The 15690-nt window shown below is 62.2% G+C and overlaps 2 protein-coding genes across 9 annotated transcripts in view; one reads left to right on the forward strand and one right to left on the reverse strand.

Moving 5' to 3' along the window:
* The first annotated feature begins 277 nt into the window (after positions 1-277).
* On the forward strand, positions 278-9088 carry TREH (trehalase). Its single transcript, XM_063139029.1, has 15 exons — positions 278-372; positions 2082-2182; positions 2637-2784; positions 4726-4813; positions 4915-5015; positions 5186-5278; positions 5496-5612; positions 6417-6539; positions 6684-6733; positions 6934-7134; positions 7476-7693; positions 7907-8018; positions 8327-8439; positions 8759-8812; positions 8954-9088. Exons 1-15 carry the CDS (start codon positions 278-280, stop codon positions 9086-9088), a joined length of 1749 nt encoding a protein of 582 aa, XP_062995099.1.
* A 2371-nt stretch (positions 9089-11459) lies between these two features.
* The window catches only part of PHLDB1 (pleckstrin homology like domain family B member 1), a 32560-nt gene continuing 28329 nt past the window's right edge, over positions 11460-15690 (reverse strand). For 3 of the 8 annotated variants that reach the window (XM_063138919.1, XM_063138918.1, XM_063138915.1), the window contains 8 exons: positions 15274-15583; positions 14632-14722; positions 14135-14281; positions 13394-13613; positions 13204-13289; positions 13010-13039; positions 12492-12530; positions 11460-12217 (listed from right to left, as the gene is read on the reverse strand). In XM_063138919.1, coding sequence (XP_062994989.1) covers positions 12077-12217; positions 12492-12530; positions 13010-13039; positions 13204-13289; positions 13394-13613; positions 14135-14281; positions 14632-14722; positions 15274-15583 — 1064 coding nt within the window. In that variant the 3' untranslated portion in view covers positions 11460-12076. The remainder of the gene's footprint in view (positions 12218-12491; positions 12531-13009; positions 13040-13203; positions 13290-13393; positions 13614-14134; positions 14282-14631; positions 14723-15273; positions 15584-15690) is intronic. The other 5 variants (XM_063138922.1, XM_063138916.1, XM_063138917.1 and 2 more) reach the window with 5 other exon arrangements.

Below are 15690 nucleotides of genomic sequence, written 5' to 3' on the forward strand. Positions count from 1 at the left end.
TGCCATTGCACCTGGGAGCATCAGAGGACACCTTTAGTGCTGACAGCCATTCTCCAACTCCTCCCACATGGGTGTGCCAACCCTCCTCTGCATCCAAAGTCAACTGCTGGCACTTGGGCACTGTGCTCCCCACGCCTCCACACCCTATTTGGATTTGGTTCCGAGTCAAGCTCAGACTTGGCTGTGTGGACTTTGCATAGGTGTGTTCTGCCTATTTCTGTAGCGGTGACTCCATAGAGCACGCATTCTGCTGGTGCTACAGCTCTCCTTTGCCAGGATGTCCGTCCTAGTCGGGTGGCTGCTCCTGGCGCTCTGCACAGCTATGCCTGGGAAGGCAGGGGTAGCAAGCAGCCTCCCTCCACCCTGTGACAGGTGAGTGAGGGGCAAGGGCAGCGGAGAAGCGGATGGTGAGGCCTGGCCAGTGGACCACTTTGCCACTGTCATGAGGCAATGGCATGGTAGGGAGCCAGCCTTGTGGGGTGGCAACTGTAGAACCAGGATTTGGGCCTTGCTCAGCCATGAAGGTCACTGGGTGGCCTTGGCCTGGCCAGTCTCTTGACCTAACGCAGGGGCTTGTGAGGATAAAATGGGCCGGTGGAGAGCCGTGGAGGAAGGGCAGCATAAGGGGCATCTCGCCCTGCGTTGTTTTCTCCACTGAGGAGGCCCCAAGTGCTTGTGCTGCTTGCTCCTCATGAATCAAAGTGGCTACTTGGAAAACAGCCAGCCCTGTCTGGGGTGGGGTGGGGGGTCAGGCCCTCTCCTGTTGGCCATCCCTTGTCTAGACCAGTGCAATCTTTGGCCTGGTTTTCTGTGGTCTCACCTTTATGCAGCATTCTGCTGCCAGAGCCATCCAGCGCTCGCTGCTCAGGACCCGTGGGCACAACCTGCCGTTCCTGTCCGTCCCCGGATCCAGCCTCACCCTTGCCTTCCAGGGCGGCCACGGCCACGGCCCTTCTCTTGGTTCTTCTCTCCTTGCCCAGGACTCCTGCTGCTCCCTCAGTCGCTTGCTGCCCCCTCGGTCACTCTGCCCCAGCAAGCTGGAACAACCATTCAGTCCTCTGCTCTTGGCATCTGCTCTCCCGCCCCCCCCCCCCACATACACACTTCCTCTTTCCTATGACAAGTTTTAGACATTTAGACCTGTCCTTTGGCATTCTGGGAAGCCAAAGAAAAATTATCACGAGAAAAAGTATGGTGGTCGCTCCGGAAAGATGTGGCGCACCTCTGCCCACGATGCTGCCTGTGCTACTCTGGCTGCTGCTGGGAGCCCAGTTCCCAGCTGCACAGATGAGCCTAGCAGGGCAGGCAGACGGAGTGGGCCACCAGGACAGCTTGCTCAGTGGCTTGGTGGCTGAAGGCACGTCTCAGTAGTACTTTAGGGTTAGGGTTGAGGAGGCATGTGGGGGCCCCTGGACTGAGCAAGGAGCCAGTGTGATGACCCCGCTTGCCGCTTTGTGGGGCACAGCACAGGGCTGGAGGGCCAAAGCGCCCCTCCCTCAGTGAGTCAACCTCCTCCTCAGCCTTGGTCAGCAGCTGCTGCTGCTCCTCCTTGCTGGACAGGCAGAGAGCCAGGGACCCAGCAGGCCGGGCCACCTCCCTCCTCCCACGCCCAGAGCGAGAGGCAGGTGGACAGGCAGGTTGGAATGCTGCCAAGGAGGAGCACCCAAGGGGGCTCTCGGTAGGGGGCCCCTCGGGGGCGAGTCTTGGCAGGTGTATGGCCACCATGCCTCCCCTTAGCGCCAGCCCTGACGCTGTGTGGAGCTGTGGGCCCACCCAGAACCTGCCGAGAGGTGCTGCGGGCTTGAGCCAGAGCAGGACGCCCGGGGCGTGTGTGTGTGTGTGTGTGTGTGTGTGTGTGTGTGTGTGTGTTCCTTCCGTAAGTACCGATTGGGGAATCAGGAATTAGGAGTCCGGGGGGCGGCGGGAGGCGGCAGCCATGCTCAGGGAAGAAAATGGGGTCTGCAGAGCCTGGTGTGCAGCCAGGGTGGGGTGGGGCTGTTCTCACGCTCCCCCCAGCACAGAAGGACTCTTGCTGGAGCCCGCAGGCTGCCCCTGACCCTCCTGCCCTTGCTCTTCCCCAGTCAGATCTACTGCACCGGGGAGCTCCTCCGACAGGTCCAGCAGGCCCGGCTCTTCGAAGACGATAAGCACTTTGTGGACATGCCCCTGAACGCGACACCAGGTGAATGTCCACGGCCCAGCAGACCCCCACAGCCGCCTTGCTTGCTTGCCTGTGGAATCTCTGGGGTGGGTGAGCTCCAGCAGGCCCCCTCTTCGCCCTGGCGCCTGCATGGCATGCGGCATGCTGGGATTTCCTGCTGTTGTAATGCGCTGAGCCACCTGGCTTAGAAAACCTGCCATAGCCATGGTTTGCAACCCACCGGAAGTGCCGCCCACGCGTTCCAGGAGTGGCAGAAGGGCACAGGTGGGAGCGGCCACCTCTGGGGGTCTGGCCACCCCCAGCAGCAGCAGCAGCTGCAGCATTGGCTGCTCCTATGCGCCACGCCAATGGTGCGGCTGTGGGCCATGGTGCTCTGAACCTCTTGCTGAGTGGCTTGATGCCGCCTCCTTGTCGGCCCAGTGCTGGCAGGGCAGGGCCTGGCCTCTACTCTGACTGCTGCCCTCCTTCCTCCCAGAGGTGGTCCTGGCGCGTTTTCAGCAACTGGTGAATGCGACGCCTGGCGGGGCCTTGTCGAAGCAGCAGCTGGCAGCGTTTGTGGAGGCCCACTTCCTTCCCCCCGGGCAGGAGCTGGAGCCCTGGGAGCCCCCGGATTGGAGCCACAGGTACCGTTTGCCTCCAAGCCACGTGGCTCAGCCCCCTCCCCTCCCCCTGCCGCCAGACCCTCTCTGCTCCTGTCCGCTCCATGCTCTCCAGAGCTGGGAGGGGTCGCGATCCGCGTGTCGAACTCTCTCAGCCAAAGGGCCAAATCCATTTTCACAGAAGCCTTCGGGGGGGGGGGGGGACATGCACAGCCCAGTGGCTGGCAAAAGGGTTTTAGCTCAAAGGTCTTGATTAATTAGTACCCCACCTTTCCACAAAAGACTGGCACTCCAGGAGCCTCACTGTCAGTAACCAAGTGGTAGGAGGGGCGTTTCCACCGTTTGGAACGGGGGAACGCGCACATAAAAGCCGGGAAGACAGCAGATAATTGGTGGCTGGGGGCGGCAGCTGGCACAGGGGAAGTGCATGTTGCCATCTGGGGATCCTGGGGGCGGGGGGGGTTTGGCCCACAGGCCTGAGGCTCCACACCCCAGGCTGAGGTGCTCGCAGGGCCCTCTATGGGGCTGCCTTTGAGGATGGTTCGGAAGCCTCAGTGGGCGCAAAACGCAGCTGCTCCATGGTTGACTGTGACCGGGCCCAGGGCACACCCCTTGCCAGCTCTTTGGCAGCCCTTCCACGGGGCCCCTGTCCATTTCTGGGTACAGCAAAGCACCAGTTTTAACCTACTAAGCCCTAACTGTCTTGGGGCTGTGTTCCCTGTCCCAGCGTGGACCTGTCTGGGTGCTCAGGCCAGCCTATGAGCTTCTGTGCCTTCTGAGGTAGGTGATAAGAACAACCAGGCCTGCCTGGTGCCAACGCTGATAACTTTTCAGCACCAGGTTAAACTTTCCTCTTTTCCCAGGCATTTAGCAATATGTGATGAACTTTACCAATCCTAGATTTGTTTTTAAACTTGTTTCTAGTTGTTTTAAATGTATGTTTCTGTGTATGTTGTATAGCTTTGCAGTTTTAAATTTTGCATAGTGTTTTAATCTTATGTAAACTGCCTAGAGAGCTTTGGCTATGGGGTGGTGAACAAATGTAATAAAATAAATAAATAAATAAATAAATAATGAGCAACTGTGCTTGTTCAGGCCAGGGCTCCTTCTAGTCCAGGACCTGGCCTTCCCTCCGTGGCCTAGCAGATGCCCTGGGAGGCCCACGCGCAGCACATGAGTGCAACAGCGCGCTCCTGCTCCTGCTCCCCAGTACCTGGGGTACCTAGCATGCTGCCTCCCATACTAGAGGTAGCATGCAGCCATCCAGACTAATAGCCACTGATAGCTGCCTCTTCCACCTCCTCCATGAAATTTACTAATCCAAGTTGGTGGGCATCACCACATGGCATGGAAGCATGAGCTATAAATCACAGGAGACAGGGCCTTCTTTGTTGTGGCACGCTGTCTCTAGCATCTCTTCCCCACCCACCCACCCAGAGCTGCACCGGACACCGTCCTTGTTCTCCTTTTGGCACCAGATGAAGCCCTTTTTATTTGCTGAGGCCTTTTAAGTGTTTGTGGATTTATGCTGGCGTTTTATCATATTTTATTGCTTTGCTGTATGTTGTTTTGTTTTTACGACTGTTTCAAAACTGTAATTTTGTTAATTTATTTCAAGCTGTGCTGAGAGCATTTGGTGAAGAGAGCAGCCCATAAATAATCAAAAGAAAAAAGAAAGAAATGCCGCCGCGGCCACCGCCTTCCCCACCCCCACCCCCACCCCCCAGAAATGCCCAGGGCCCCCCCCCTGAGCTTGGCTAGCTGGCTCTTCCAGCCCAGCCTCCCAAGCTTTGGAGGGCCTTTCCTTTTTCAAAGCATGAGGAGAGCCTGGTAAAACACTTCCTTCTCCTTGGAGGCACGGATCAGGCCCTGGAGTGGCTGCGCGGTGGAGGGGCTGCTTATACACCCGCCGACTCCCCCCGGCAACTTCCTTGACTGCCTCTTGTCTCTCCGGTGCCTTTTTAGCCCTCCACTGCTTGGGAGGATTTTGGACAAGAAGCTGCGATCCTGGGCGCAGGAGCTGAATTCCAAGTGGAAGCAGCTGGGCAGGCAGGTAAATGCCAGGGGTGGGGGGGAGGTTGTCACCAGAGCAGGGGGGTGGGGAGGGAGTCTGGCTGTGCGCTCGGCCAAGGCTGCCACGCATTTGCCTTTCAGATGAAGCCAGACGTCCAAGCCAGCCCTGACCGCCATTCCTTGATCTATGTGCCCCACCCTCTGATCGTGCCTGGTGGGCGATTCATCGAGTATTACTACTGGTGAGAAGCATGGGGGGGGGGGGCAACGGGGGGGGGAAGCATCTGGCCCACCAGCAGCAGCTTTCAGCATTTCAGCTGCTGCTGCTGCTTCTCTCTAGCCGCCCCCTCCCCACCACCCACGCGGCCCCCAGATGGACGGGGAGTGCTCAGGTTGGGCCTTTCCCCCATAGGGATTCCTTCTGGGTCATTGAAGGCCTGCTGCTCTCCGGTATGACAAACACATCCGAGGGCATGATCCAGAACTTCCTCTACCTTGTGAACAAGTGAGAGTTGCCTGAGAAAGGGCAGGGGGGCGGGGGGGGCGCTCTTTCCCTTCTGCCTTGACCGCTCTCCAAGGGATGTGAAGGGGGAGGGCCAGTCAGATGCGTCTTGACCTGTCCAGGGGAGTGGCGGGGATCCATCGCCACCCCCAGGCCAGGAGTTCCCAGCGGTACGAACAGCCGTGCGCTCATCTGCTCCGGTGTTTCTCCCTGATGACAGATTTGGGCATGTCCCAAACGGGGGCCGGGTCTATTACGAGCGCCGGAGCCAACCGCCATTCCTCAGCCTGATGGTGGAGAGTTACTTGAAACACACGAACAACACAGAATTCTTGAGGTCAGCACCGCAGTTCTCCTCTCTCAGCTAAAACAAGAAACAGCACCCAAAGGCCTTTTTGTGCCAGTGGACATATTTGAAACATTGAAAGTGTGTTGTGGGTGCTCTCACAAAATGGTTGCTGGGGAGGGCTTACCCAGCCATAAAATGGCTGCCTGGGTAGGCACGGCCAGTCACAAAAGACTCCTTGCCCAGAAAAGAGCCAGTGTGGTGTAGTGGCTAAAGTGTTGGACTGGGAGTCGGGCAATCTGGGTTCTAGTCCCCACTCAGCCATGGAAACCCACTGGGTGACTTTGGGCCAGTCACAGACTCTCAGCCCAACCTACCTCACAGGGTTGTTGTTGTGAGGATAAAATGGAAAGGAGGAAGAGTCTTATGTATGCCACCTTGGGTTCCTTGGAGGAAAAAAAGCGGGATATAAATGTAATAAATAAATAAATAAATAAAATAAACCAGAGAGACTACAAGTACCCAACAACGCGACGGAGCCAGGGTCTGAGCTCCCAAAGATTAGACCCTGCTTTTGCACCCAAGAGGGGCACTGAGGCAGGTGTCTGTGGGGCCCATGTTGGAGACCCCTGGGTTGGTGCATCCTTTCTCCCCCCCCCCCACTTTTTGCAGTGGTGGGTGGGGAAGCCGGGGGAGGGTCTGCCTGCAGGGAGAGCAATGGGGGCAGGTTGTAAGGCAGACGCAGCTCAAATGCCCCCCTTCCCGCCTGTGGGTGTAACATTTGCTACTTGAGCACATCCTGCCCACTGCTTGGTGCTGAGCCCCATCGCTGTTTCTGGCTCCTGCCTTTTCCAGGAAAAATATCCACCTGCTGGAGGCCGAGTACCGCTTTTGGCAGGCAGAGCGGGCTGTCAATGTCTCCGCCGGGGGCAAACAGTACCGCTTGAACCGCTACAACGTCCAGGTGGGGGAGCCCAGGTGAGATGGGGATGGCAGCAGGTGGGGGGCAGGGCGGGTGGGGGGCCAGAGCTGCTCTCTCAGGGCAGGCTGGCCCTGGCACCCAAGAGCGCGGTCCTCACCCCCCCTTCTCCCGTCCTCTCTTGTCCCTCCGATGCCACCCAGACCGGAGTCCTACATGAAGGATGTGGAAGTGGCGACGGGCTTAGATGAAGGTAACTGGGGAGGGGGGGAGTGCCCCCGCCCCCTGAAGGTGAAGTGTCAGCCCAGGAGGCCGGCAGACCTGACCAGGGCTGCATGCAACCTGGGCTTTTGGGGGTGGGGGTGCTGAAAGGGACCGGAGGCAAGCAGGGCTGGTGTGTGTGTCGTCGTCGTCCACGCCCCCTTTGCCTGTCCTCTTCCTTCCCCCATGCAGAAGCCAAGCAGTTGCTCTGGGCAGATCTGAAGAGCGCCGCAGAATCAGGCTGGGATTTCTCATCTCGCTGGTTCCTGCCGGGGCCACCCCCACTTCAGGCCACGCTGCAAGACACCAAAGCCAGTGAGGTTGTGCCGGTGGACTTGAACGCCATCCTGTGCAAAGTGGAGGAGCTGCTGGCCACCTTCTATGAGCAGCTGGGTGAGGAATCTGGATCGGGGCCTTTGGGGGGAGGTGGCGGCAGCTGCAGGAGTCCAGGCTGCTGCTGCACCAGCGCTCCGGCAGTGGCCGATCCCGTGGCCCCGGTCCCTGCTCTCCGGGGCCATGGCTGGCTGGTGCAGAAAGGCCCCCTCTCCCCCGGCGGTGTGGCTGGGGATGCACCCTGAGATGTGGCCTGTGTGAAGCAGGGGAGGAGGGCGGGTCAAAGCAGCCTGGCTGGGCGGCCAGCTTGCTGGGATTAATCCGGCAGCGGAGCTGTGAGCAGGCCTGGCCCCCGGCTGCCTACGAAGCTGCTGCTGTTTCCTGCTCCGCTTCCTCTCAAGGGGATGCTGGGAAAGCCAGAGAGTTCCAAGCGGCTCATGAGCAGCGGGTGGCTGCCGTCCAGGCTGTCCTCTGGGATGACCAGGCCGGGGTCTGGCTCGACTACAACCTCCTGCGCCAGAGGCGGAACCAGGCCTTCTATCCCACCAACTTAACCCCTCTGTGGTCCCAGTGTGGGGTGGACCCAGCCTCTGTTGTGAAGGCCCTTCGCTACCTCGAGGTAAGTGGCGGGGGGGGGGCAGGGGGCTGGCTTGGCCCATGTTCTAGGTGGATGCGGGCCGGCTGGCTGGCCAGCCACAGGGGGAAGGCTGGAGAGGGAAAAGATGCCAGGGCCTTCTGCGGGGCCAACCGCCTCCCGGGGCTCTGGTTCCTCCCCCTTTGAAGGAGATTCCAGGGGCAGCGTGACACCTGACCGCGTGACCCCCCCCCACAGGGGAGTCCAGCGCTGGCGTATACCAACGGGCTGCCCGCCTCCCTGGCTCGCACGGGCCAGCAGTGGGATCTGCCCAACGCTTGGGCCCCCCTCCAGCACATGGTAATTGCAGGTAAAGACACGGCCCAGACTGGCATGACGGTGCTTCCCCCTCCCCCACCGCTTCCAGTCCTCCTTTCCCTGAGGGAAGGGTGCTCAAGGGTGGGCCGCGTGGCTCCCAGAGTCCCCCGGGGCCTTCAGGCAGCAGTGCAGCGCCTGCACCCGGCCTCAGCCCTCACTGCATGGCTGGGTGTGCCCTTCTGCCGCTCTTCCTTGCCCACGGCAGACAGATGGCGGCAGCTCTGCCTGAGCGCTGTGGGCTGTGCTGGGAGGGCTGGATCCATGGCTGCTCACCGGGTGACCGCACTGTCTGCCTGTCAGGTCTGGCCAAAGCCGCCTCGCCCCAAGCCCAAGAGCTGGCCTTCACCTTGGCCCAGCGCTGGGTGCGGATGAACCTGGCTGTCTACGAGAGCTCCCACGGCATGTACGAGAAGGTGAGGACATCGGCCACGGCCTCCGGGGCAGCCCTGGTGCGTCGTTTGCGCCCGGCTCGGCTTCCGAGGGGCCGGCTGGGGCTTCCTGGCTCTCGGCCTCTGCTGGGGGGTTGGATCCACAGGCACCTACCCGGCTCTCCCCGTCCCCACCTGCCCTGAACGATGCCTCCAAAGCCACTTCTGGGGCAAGAGCACCCCCTCCAAGTGGCCTGGGGGGGGGTTGTGCCTTGATCACGTCACTCTCCTAGTGGCCCCTCTGAGCTGGTGGAGCCTCCCCCCTCCGTTGCCCCGCATTGCCAACCCCCCTCTCTTTCCCTAGTACGAGGTCGACGGTGACGGGAAGCCAGGCGCCGGGGGCGAGTATCAGGTCCAGGTAAGGTTCCCTGGCCTGCCCACGCCCAGAGGGAGGATTGGGGGCCGCCCTGCCCTGCTCTGCCCTGCCCTCTCTTCTGGGCTCTCCGCCTCTGGCTGTGCTGAAGGGGCCGCCTGCCTGACCCTCCCGTCTCCCACGCAGGAGGGCTTTGGGTGGACCAACGGGGTGGCCCTGCAGCTGCTGCACCTCTACGGCGAGCGCCTCACCTCCGCCGGCTCTTCAGCGTCTCACTTCCTGCTCTGGATCGGGGCCTGCCTCGCCGTGTCTTTGGTCTAGGAGCGGCTTGTGATCCCCCCACTTCAGCCCGGGTCCTCCCCCCACCCCCACCCCGCCTTTCTGGACACCTGGGGCTGAGCTTCGGCTCCCTTGGTGGTATATGGGGTCAGGCTTGGGGGGTGGGGTCACGGCGGCTGGGCGGCTGGCCCTGCGCATCTCTGCTTGTTGATTTGCCCGCTCAAACTCGGGAAGACTGTGTGAAGAACCCTGCAGGCTCAGGCCAAGGTGCCTCTTTCTAGGCAGTGCCCCGTTGCCTAGAACGTGGCCTGATCCCGCCATGGCCTGCCGGTACGTGGCAGCTAGAGTGGCCCCCAGCCACGTTTCCCTCTCTGTAATCGGTGGCCTGCCTCGTGTGCTGGGAAGTCCTGACAGACCATTTAAAAAGAGGCCCGGAGGGGGCAGGCTGCCTGGTGGCGCCACGGGCAAAGATGCAACACTTGGGGGGCTTCTTCAGGTTGGAAGGGAGGCAAGCAAAGCGGGGTGGGTGGTGGTGGTGGCATGTAGAACATGGCGCACGGGGACAGAGACCGGCTTTTCTTCCTATCTTACGAGAACTTCTGGTCCCCCGGTGAGACCGTGTGGTGGGAGATTCAGGGCAGCTAGAAGGACGGACCTGCTTCACACAGCGCAGGGTTACAGCAATGGCTTTTGCCACCATAAGTTGTAGTGATGGCCGCCCACTTCGGCAGTTTTAAAACAGAACTACGCCTTGGGGAGGAGGCACGGCGGCCCTTCCCAACCCGGCATCCTCCAGATATTTTGGACCACTTCCCATCAGCCCCAGGCAGCACGGCCAAGGGTCAGCGATGCTGGGCGTCACAGTCCAAAACCCCTGGAGGGCGCCAGGTTGGGGAAGGCTGGTGTAGAGCCACCGTGACCGGCCCATGAGGCTGTGGAGGGCAGCCAGTCACGGTGACTCTGCACCAGCCTTCCCCAACCCGGCGCCCTCCAGGGGTTTTGGACTGCCACGCCCAGCATCGCTGACCCTTGGCCATGCTGGCGGGAGGTGAAGTCCAGCACCCCTGGGTTGGGAAGGCCCCCGTAGCCTCTCCCCAGGGCCAGAGGCCCCAGGCTTCTTCATACCAGTCGCCGCAGAGCACGCGAGGGAGCAGGCGCTGCCGGGGGCCCTTGGGGTGGCTTCCAGCAGACTCTGCTTCGCCCCGGAGGGAGGCGGGCTGCTGGACGGCCCCTTTGGCCCGCTCTCGCCTTGTAGGGCTTCCGGTCAGCCCCACCTTCCCTGCCCCTTTTAGGTGCTACCAGTGTGGCGCGTAGTGGGAGTGCTGTGGATGTCGGGGGGGGGGGGTGTTCATAGCTTCATTAAAGCATTTAGCAAAGGCTTCCGTGTCTCTCTTTGTGGGCAAGATGACGAGATGTGAGCCGGATGTGCCTACTGTTGCACAGATCCATGGATTTGACAGCAAATGCTTGTCAGGGGCTTTGCGTCGGCCCGGAGGGGTGTCTCTCCTGGGCTCAGACCGGGGAGCCCCGTGCAATTGGCAGAGGACACCAAACTGGGATGGAGCAGGACCCCCACTGCAGACCGCCGAGGTTCGGAACTCTCTTGACAGGCCGAACTGAACAAGACGACTTTCAAAAGGAATAAACGGACATTACAGAAAACTAATAGCGCAAATACAGGACGGGGGAGACCAGGCCTGGCAGCAGGATTTGTGGGAAGGACCTAATGGATCTCCAGCTGAACACGATCCAGGCGTGTGATGCAGCTGCTAAAAAGGCGAATGCCATCTCAGGCTGCTTCAGTAGCAGCAGAGTGTGGAAACAATCGCTCTGCTCTCTCCCGAGTTTGTCAGGCTGCACGTAGTAGAGTACGGTGTCCAGTTCTGGGCACCCCATTTGAAGAAGGCCATTGACAACGACCAGGACGCTGAGGGCAGGGCTAGAACCAGCCGGTGGGAATGGCAGGGCAGCCGGCTTCAGCGAAGCGTGAGGAGACGTGGCCTAACCGTGGGAGACTCTCAGCCTCTTGTCTCCTTCCCTGGAGGCATGAAGGCTGGGGGAGGGCCGTCTGTCAGGGCTGGGCTCCCCTGGCCCACCTGGGGCCTGGATTCCACTGCAGAGACCCTCTCGGGGGCCGCATCCCGGTAGTAGGCAGGAGCAGGACTGGGGGCTTCTTCCCACCAGCTGCCTGGCCTGTCATGACACCGCTCTGTGCTTGAGTGGTCCGGGAGGGACGGAACTCTTATCTCAGGGTCCTTTTAAACAGCAAAGGAAACAGCCCTTCAGGCAGGTTAGGGAAAAGGTTTTATTAGTCATTGCCCACCCCCCCACCCCCGCCAAATCCAAGTTCTGAGCTGCCTCTGCAGCCTGAGTCATGGGAGGGAGCTGTGTTTTTTAAAAAGCAGTGTATAAAGTCAAGCCTTGGGGCTACAAATCCAGCCCCCTCCAAGCAGGCTCCCTAGAGGCCGCTCAGGCGTGGCCCCTTTTCTCAGGGAGGGTGGTGTATGCTGGAAGGGGGGCAGCAAGCCACGTCCCCACCCTGAGCACTAGAAGAGGCAAAGGCAGGGAGGTCACGGGTTGGAGTCTCCCCCCCCCCCCCAAGGCACGTGGTGATGTTTGGGGCACAAAGTAAACCCCTCCCTCCCTTCGCAGCCTGCCAGTGGGGTTATTCAAAGGTGGGGGGGGGCAGCCCCCAGCAGTCTGTCAGCCTCCAAACGAAGGAAGCACACAGCAGAATGGTTGGCAGAGCCCGGCCCTGGCAGCCTGTGCACAGAAGCGCAGCAGTCTTTGGCATCGCTGGGCACACGGCGCTGCCCTTCTTCAGCTGGGCAGGGAGCGGTGGCTGCCCAGGCTGGGAAGGGTCCTGGCTGGAGCGGCGGCGGCGTTGTCGTGGCCTGGGAGGAGCTGTCTGCCCAAAGCACCGTGGATCCGAGCCGCAAAGGCCCAGGGTTGCCGCTGCTCCTCTCCCCTGCCCTGCTTAGCGGCAGCAGGGAGCCCAGGGGGAGGGGTTCCTTTCTTGGCTCCCGCCCGTCAGTTCAGGAACTGGGTGTAGCCCTCGGCGCCTGTGACGATGACATCCATCCAGATGCGCATGGCCTCTGCGGAGGGAGCCACCATGTAGTAGAGGCGGTCGTGGGTCTTGACGCAGAAAGTGAGCGCCGGGTTGGGGCTCTGCCGAGAGAAGGAGCCGTCGGCTCTGGCTGCTGGTTGTGACCCGTGACCCCCCACCGCATTCCCTGATGCAAAGGGGGGCTTCCCCCAGCGACCCCAAATGGTTGTTAACATTTGCAAGGGGGGGTTGTAAGCAAGGGTGTAAAGGTACCAAAGAGAGATGGAAGAGTCCATTATGAAAGGGGGGGGCTACACAGAATGCCCTCTCCCCCGGGACCCTCAAGTGCATGGAAGAGGCCCCCCACCCAACCTCGGAGGGAGCGCCAAGACCAACCTCTCCGCTGAAGGCAGCAGGGAGGAAGTCAGCCATGTGCTAGAAGAGAGCAGAGAAACAGGAGCATGACAGGCGCCCGGGGGAGGGAGGCTCAGGCCTTCGAGACGGCGAGGCCACAGGCCGGGCAGTTAGGGGCCACTGGCATTGGCTGCTGGGAGCACAGCCGCGCCAGGCGGCAGCGTCTGCCAGCGCAGGGCTGTTCCTCCTCCCCAAATCTGGCTAGAAGGGAGCTGGGCTGCCGTCACACGGCTGCTCTTTGATTTAAGCTCAAATTCTGCCCGCGGGACGAGCAGCCGCTGTGCAGAGCGTGCAGGCGTGCTGCCTGCCGCCTTTCGGGTCCCGCCCAGCGCTTCTGAGGCCGTTTCCCCACACTACGTCCCGTCCTGCATGGGCCGAGCTCCTGTGGAATCCCAGCCCAAAGCTACCAACACTGGGGAGGCCCTGTTAGTTGAGGGACTCTGGCCGAGGCAGGGTTATTGGAGCCAGCCAGCATGCCTAGGAAACTAGTCGGTACCTACGCTGGCCAGGCTGAGGGAGAAGAATCTCTTCTGCAGGAGGAGGAGCAGGAGCAGGAGGAGGAGGAGGAGAGAGGCAGGTGAAGAAAGAGGACGAGAAGTGGCCAAGCGGAGCCCCTGCACAGCGGCTTGGCTGACCCCTCCCCTGTGGCCCTGGTGGGGGGAGGCTGGGCGGCCCCCTCCTTCCCCTGGCTTACCTTGGCTGCACTCCGGAGGTGATCGTAATACACCTCTTCGATCGCCTGGAAGTAGATGAGGCCCTTCAGCTTTGTCTCATGCTTGTCTACGTGGGGGAGAGAAGGCCGTCAGTCTCGGCTAGGGGCAGAGAGCCCTTGGCGCGGCCGGCCGCTTCCCACACCCGGAGCGGAGCTCCGCAGCAGCGCTCACCCACGTAGTAGGAGAAGGTTCGCCGCAGGCGGTCGAAAACAAACCAGCGCTTCTTCCAGGACTTGATTTTGCCCCCCATCTTGACCAGGTAGCCTTTGCACATCTTCTCGGAGAGGATGACGTGGCTGCAGGTGTCCACACTGTGGCCGGACGACTCAACGTGCAGGCGCAGGTCAAAGTCCTCTTTGCGGATGGGCAAGTAGCGGGTCAAGGGCCGGGCCTGGGGCGGGCAGAGCGGCAGAGTTCTCAAGACACGCCTTCGGGTGGCTCCCAAGAGCCTCAGGGGCATCCAGTTGGCGGGAGCCCCCCACCCCCTGTCCCAGGGGCGGTGCTTGCAAGGGGCAGATGCCCCTGGGACCAGGCAGCCCCCCGGACGGAGCCTGGGCAGCGGCACGTTTTGGGGGAGTCCGATTTTGTACACATTTCCTGCCGCAGCATGTGGCCGCTCTGTCTGATGGCCGAGTGGGTTTCTTCAAGAGGGAGGGGCCCTTCCTAGACCAGGCTGGACGAGGGCGGTGCTGAGAAGAGCCCCTCCCGCCCCTTCTCCGGCCTCAGAGCGCCAGCTCCCTAGGCAGGCTCCGCTCCCCACCAGGCGCAGGGCAGCGCCGGTGCCTGAGGCCAGTGCCCCCGGGAGGCCGTTCTTGTACCCAGGGCGGCCGCCTCAGGCCAGTGAAGCAGCGGCTCGGCCCGGCCCGCCCCGCCCCACCCCCGGCCGGGCGCCCCCTGGGCCGCTCCGCACACCTGGGCAAACTGCTTCTCGCGCATCTTGACCTCCTTCTCAACGAGCTGCTGCCGCTGCGCCGTCTCGTCCTGCAGGCGCTGCTCCAGCTGCTCCCGGCGCCGCCGCTCGTCCTGCAGGGCTTGGCGCCGCAGCTCCATCTCTTGCTCCTACCAGAGAGCCCCAGGTTGGCGTCCTGCGCGGGCACTGCCCGCCTGCGCTCCCCACTGGCCTGCATGCTAGGGGCAACTGGGCAGGGGAGAGATCACCCCCACCCCCCGCCCCCCTTCTGGGCCACCATCCCTCGCAGACAAGCAGCTGTCAAACAAGCGCCTTCCTGCAAGTGGGGCAGGGAAGAAGCCCCTCCAAGAGCCACCCAAGGGTCCCGCAGGGGCCATGCTGGCCTGCGCGATGCGCCTGAGGAAGGCCTGCCCGGGGCGAGGGCGCCGCCGGCGGACTCTGGGCAGCTACGTGAAGGCAAGAGGGGGCTGGTGGGGCCGGTGGGGCGGGGGTCCCTCACCCGCGATTCCATCAGGCGGGACTTCTCCGCGTGGGCCTCTTTTAGCATCTTCTCCATCTCCTCGATCTTGCCGGCCTCAGCCCCGCTGGCGCTGCAAGGCAAACCCCGGCCGTCACTGCCTCCTCCTCCTGCCCACTTCAACACCCAGGGCAGTGGCATGAATGGAGGGGGCAGGAGAGGAGCTTCACTTGCCTGCCTGCCTGCCTGCCTGCCTGCCCCCCCCCCCTCTGCGTCCCATCCCAGGCTTTGGCCAAGAACAAGTGGGATCCCTGCTTCACGGCAGACCGGACCATGCAGAGGCAGCGCTTTGACCAGGACCAAAGAGCCACGTGAGATGGAGGAAATGGATGGATGGTGAGACTGGCAGGCAGGCAGGCATACTCACCATCCCCTGCGAGGCCCGGGGGCGGCGGAGGGCTGCCCCCACCCGCTTTGCCTCCCCCCTTGCTTTGCCTTCCCCCAGGACTTTGGAGATGCCCCAAGAGGTTTGGGGAGGCCATGCGAGGGCCCGGGGCCGCCTCGAGAGGCGGGGGCAGGGCCCTCAGGGCGGGAAAGCGGGGACGGGCCCCTCCCCTGCGCAGCAGCCGCCAGCCGATCAGGAGCTGCCGAGAGGGGCCCGGGGCCACCGCTGCCAGCTGGTACCTGGACCCGTTGTCAGGGGAGCAGGCCGAGTTGCCGCCGGTGGAGAGGTTGGTCTCCAGGCTGTCGGAGCTCTCCAGGCTGAGGGTGTCGTAGGCCCGCTCGGGGGGATTGGCGTCGTCAGCGTCCCGGGGGCCCAGCCCCCAGGGTGGGTGATGATGGAGGATGGAGTGGTGCATGAGGGGGGAGTACGCGGGGGAGAGGAGGGGGGGCGGCCCCCCATGCAGGGCCTCCCACTGGGACTGGGCCTCGGCCGCCGCCTTCTGCTTCAGGCCGGCCAGGCGCCTGCGCTGGTCCTCAATCACCTGCTGCCCTGCGGAGATGCCCAGGACAAAGGCTGGCTCAGCACCAGGGCAGGGCTCAGCGCCGGCTGAGGGGCCCCTCCGTCGCTGGGCTGCGGACTCCCTTCCCCCGCTCCCT

The sequence above is a fragment of the Elgaria multicarinata genome, chromosome 12 (assembly GCF_023053635.1).
Source record: "Elgaria multicarinata webbii isolate HBS135686 ecotype San Diego chromosome 12, rElgMul1.1.pri, whole genome shotgun sequence".
NCBI classification, from domain to species: Eukaryota; Metazoa; Chordata; class Lepidosauria; order Squamata; family Anguidae; genus Elgaria; species Elgaria multicarinata.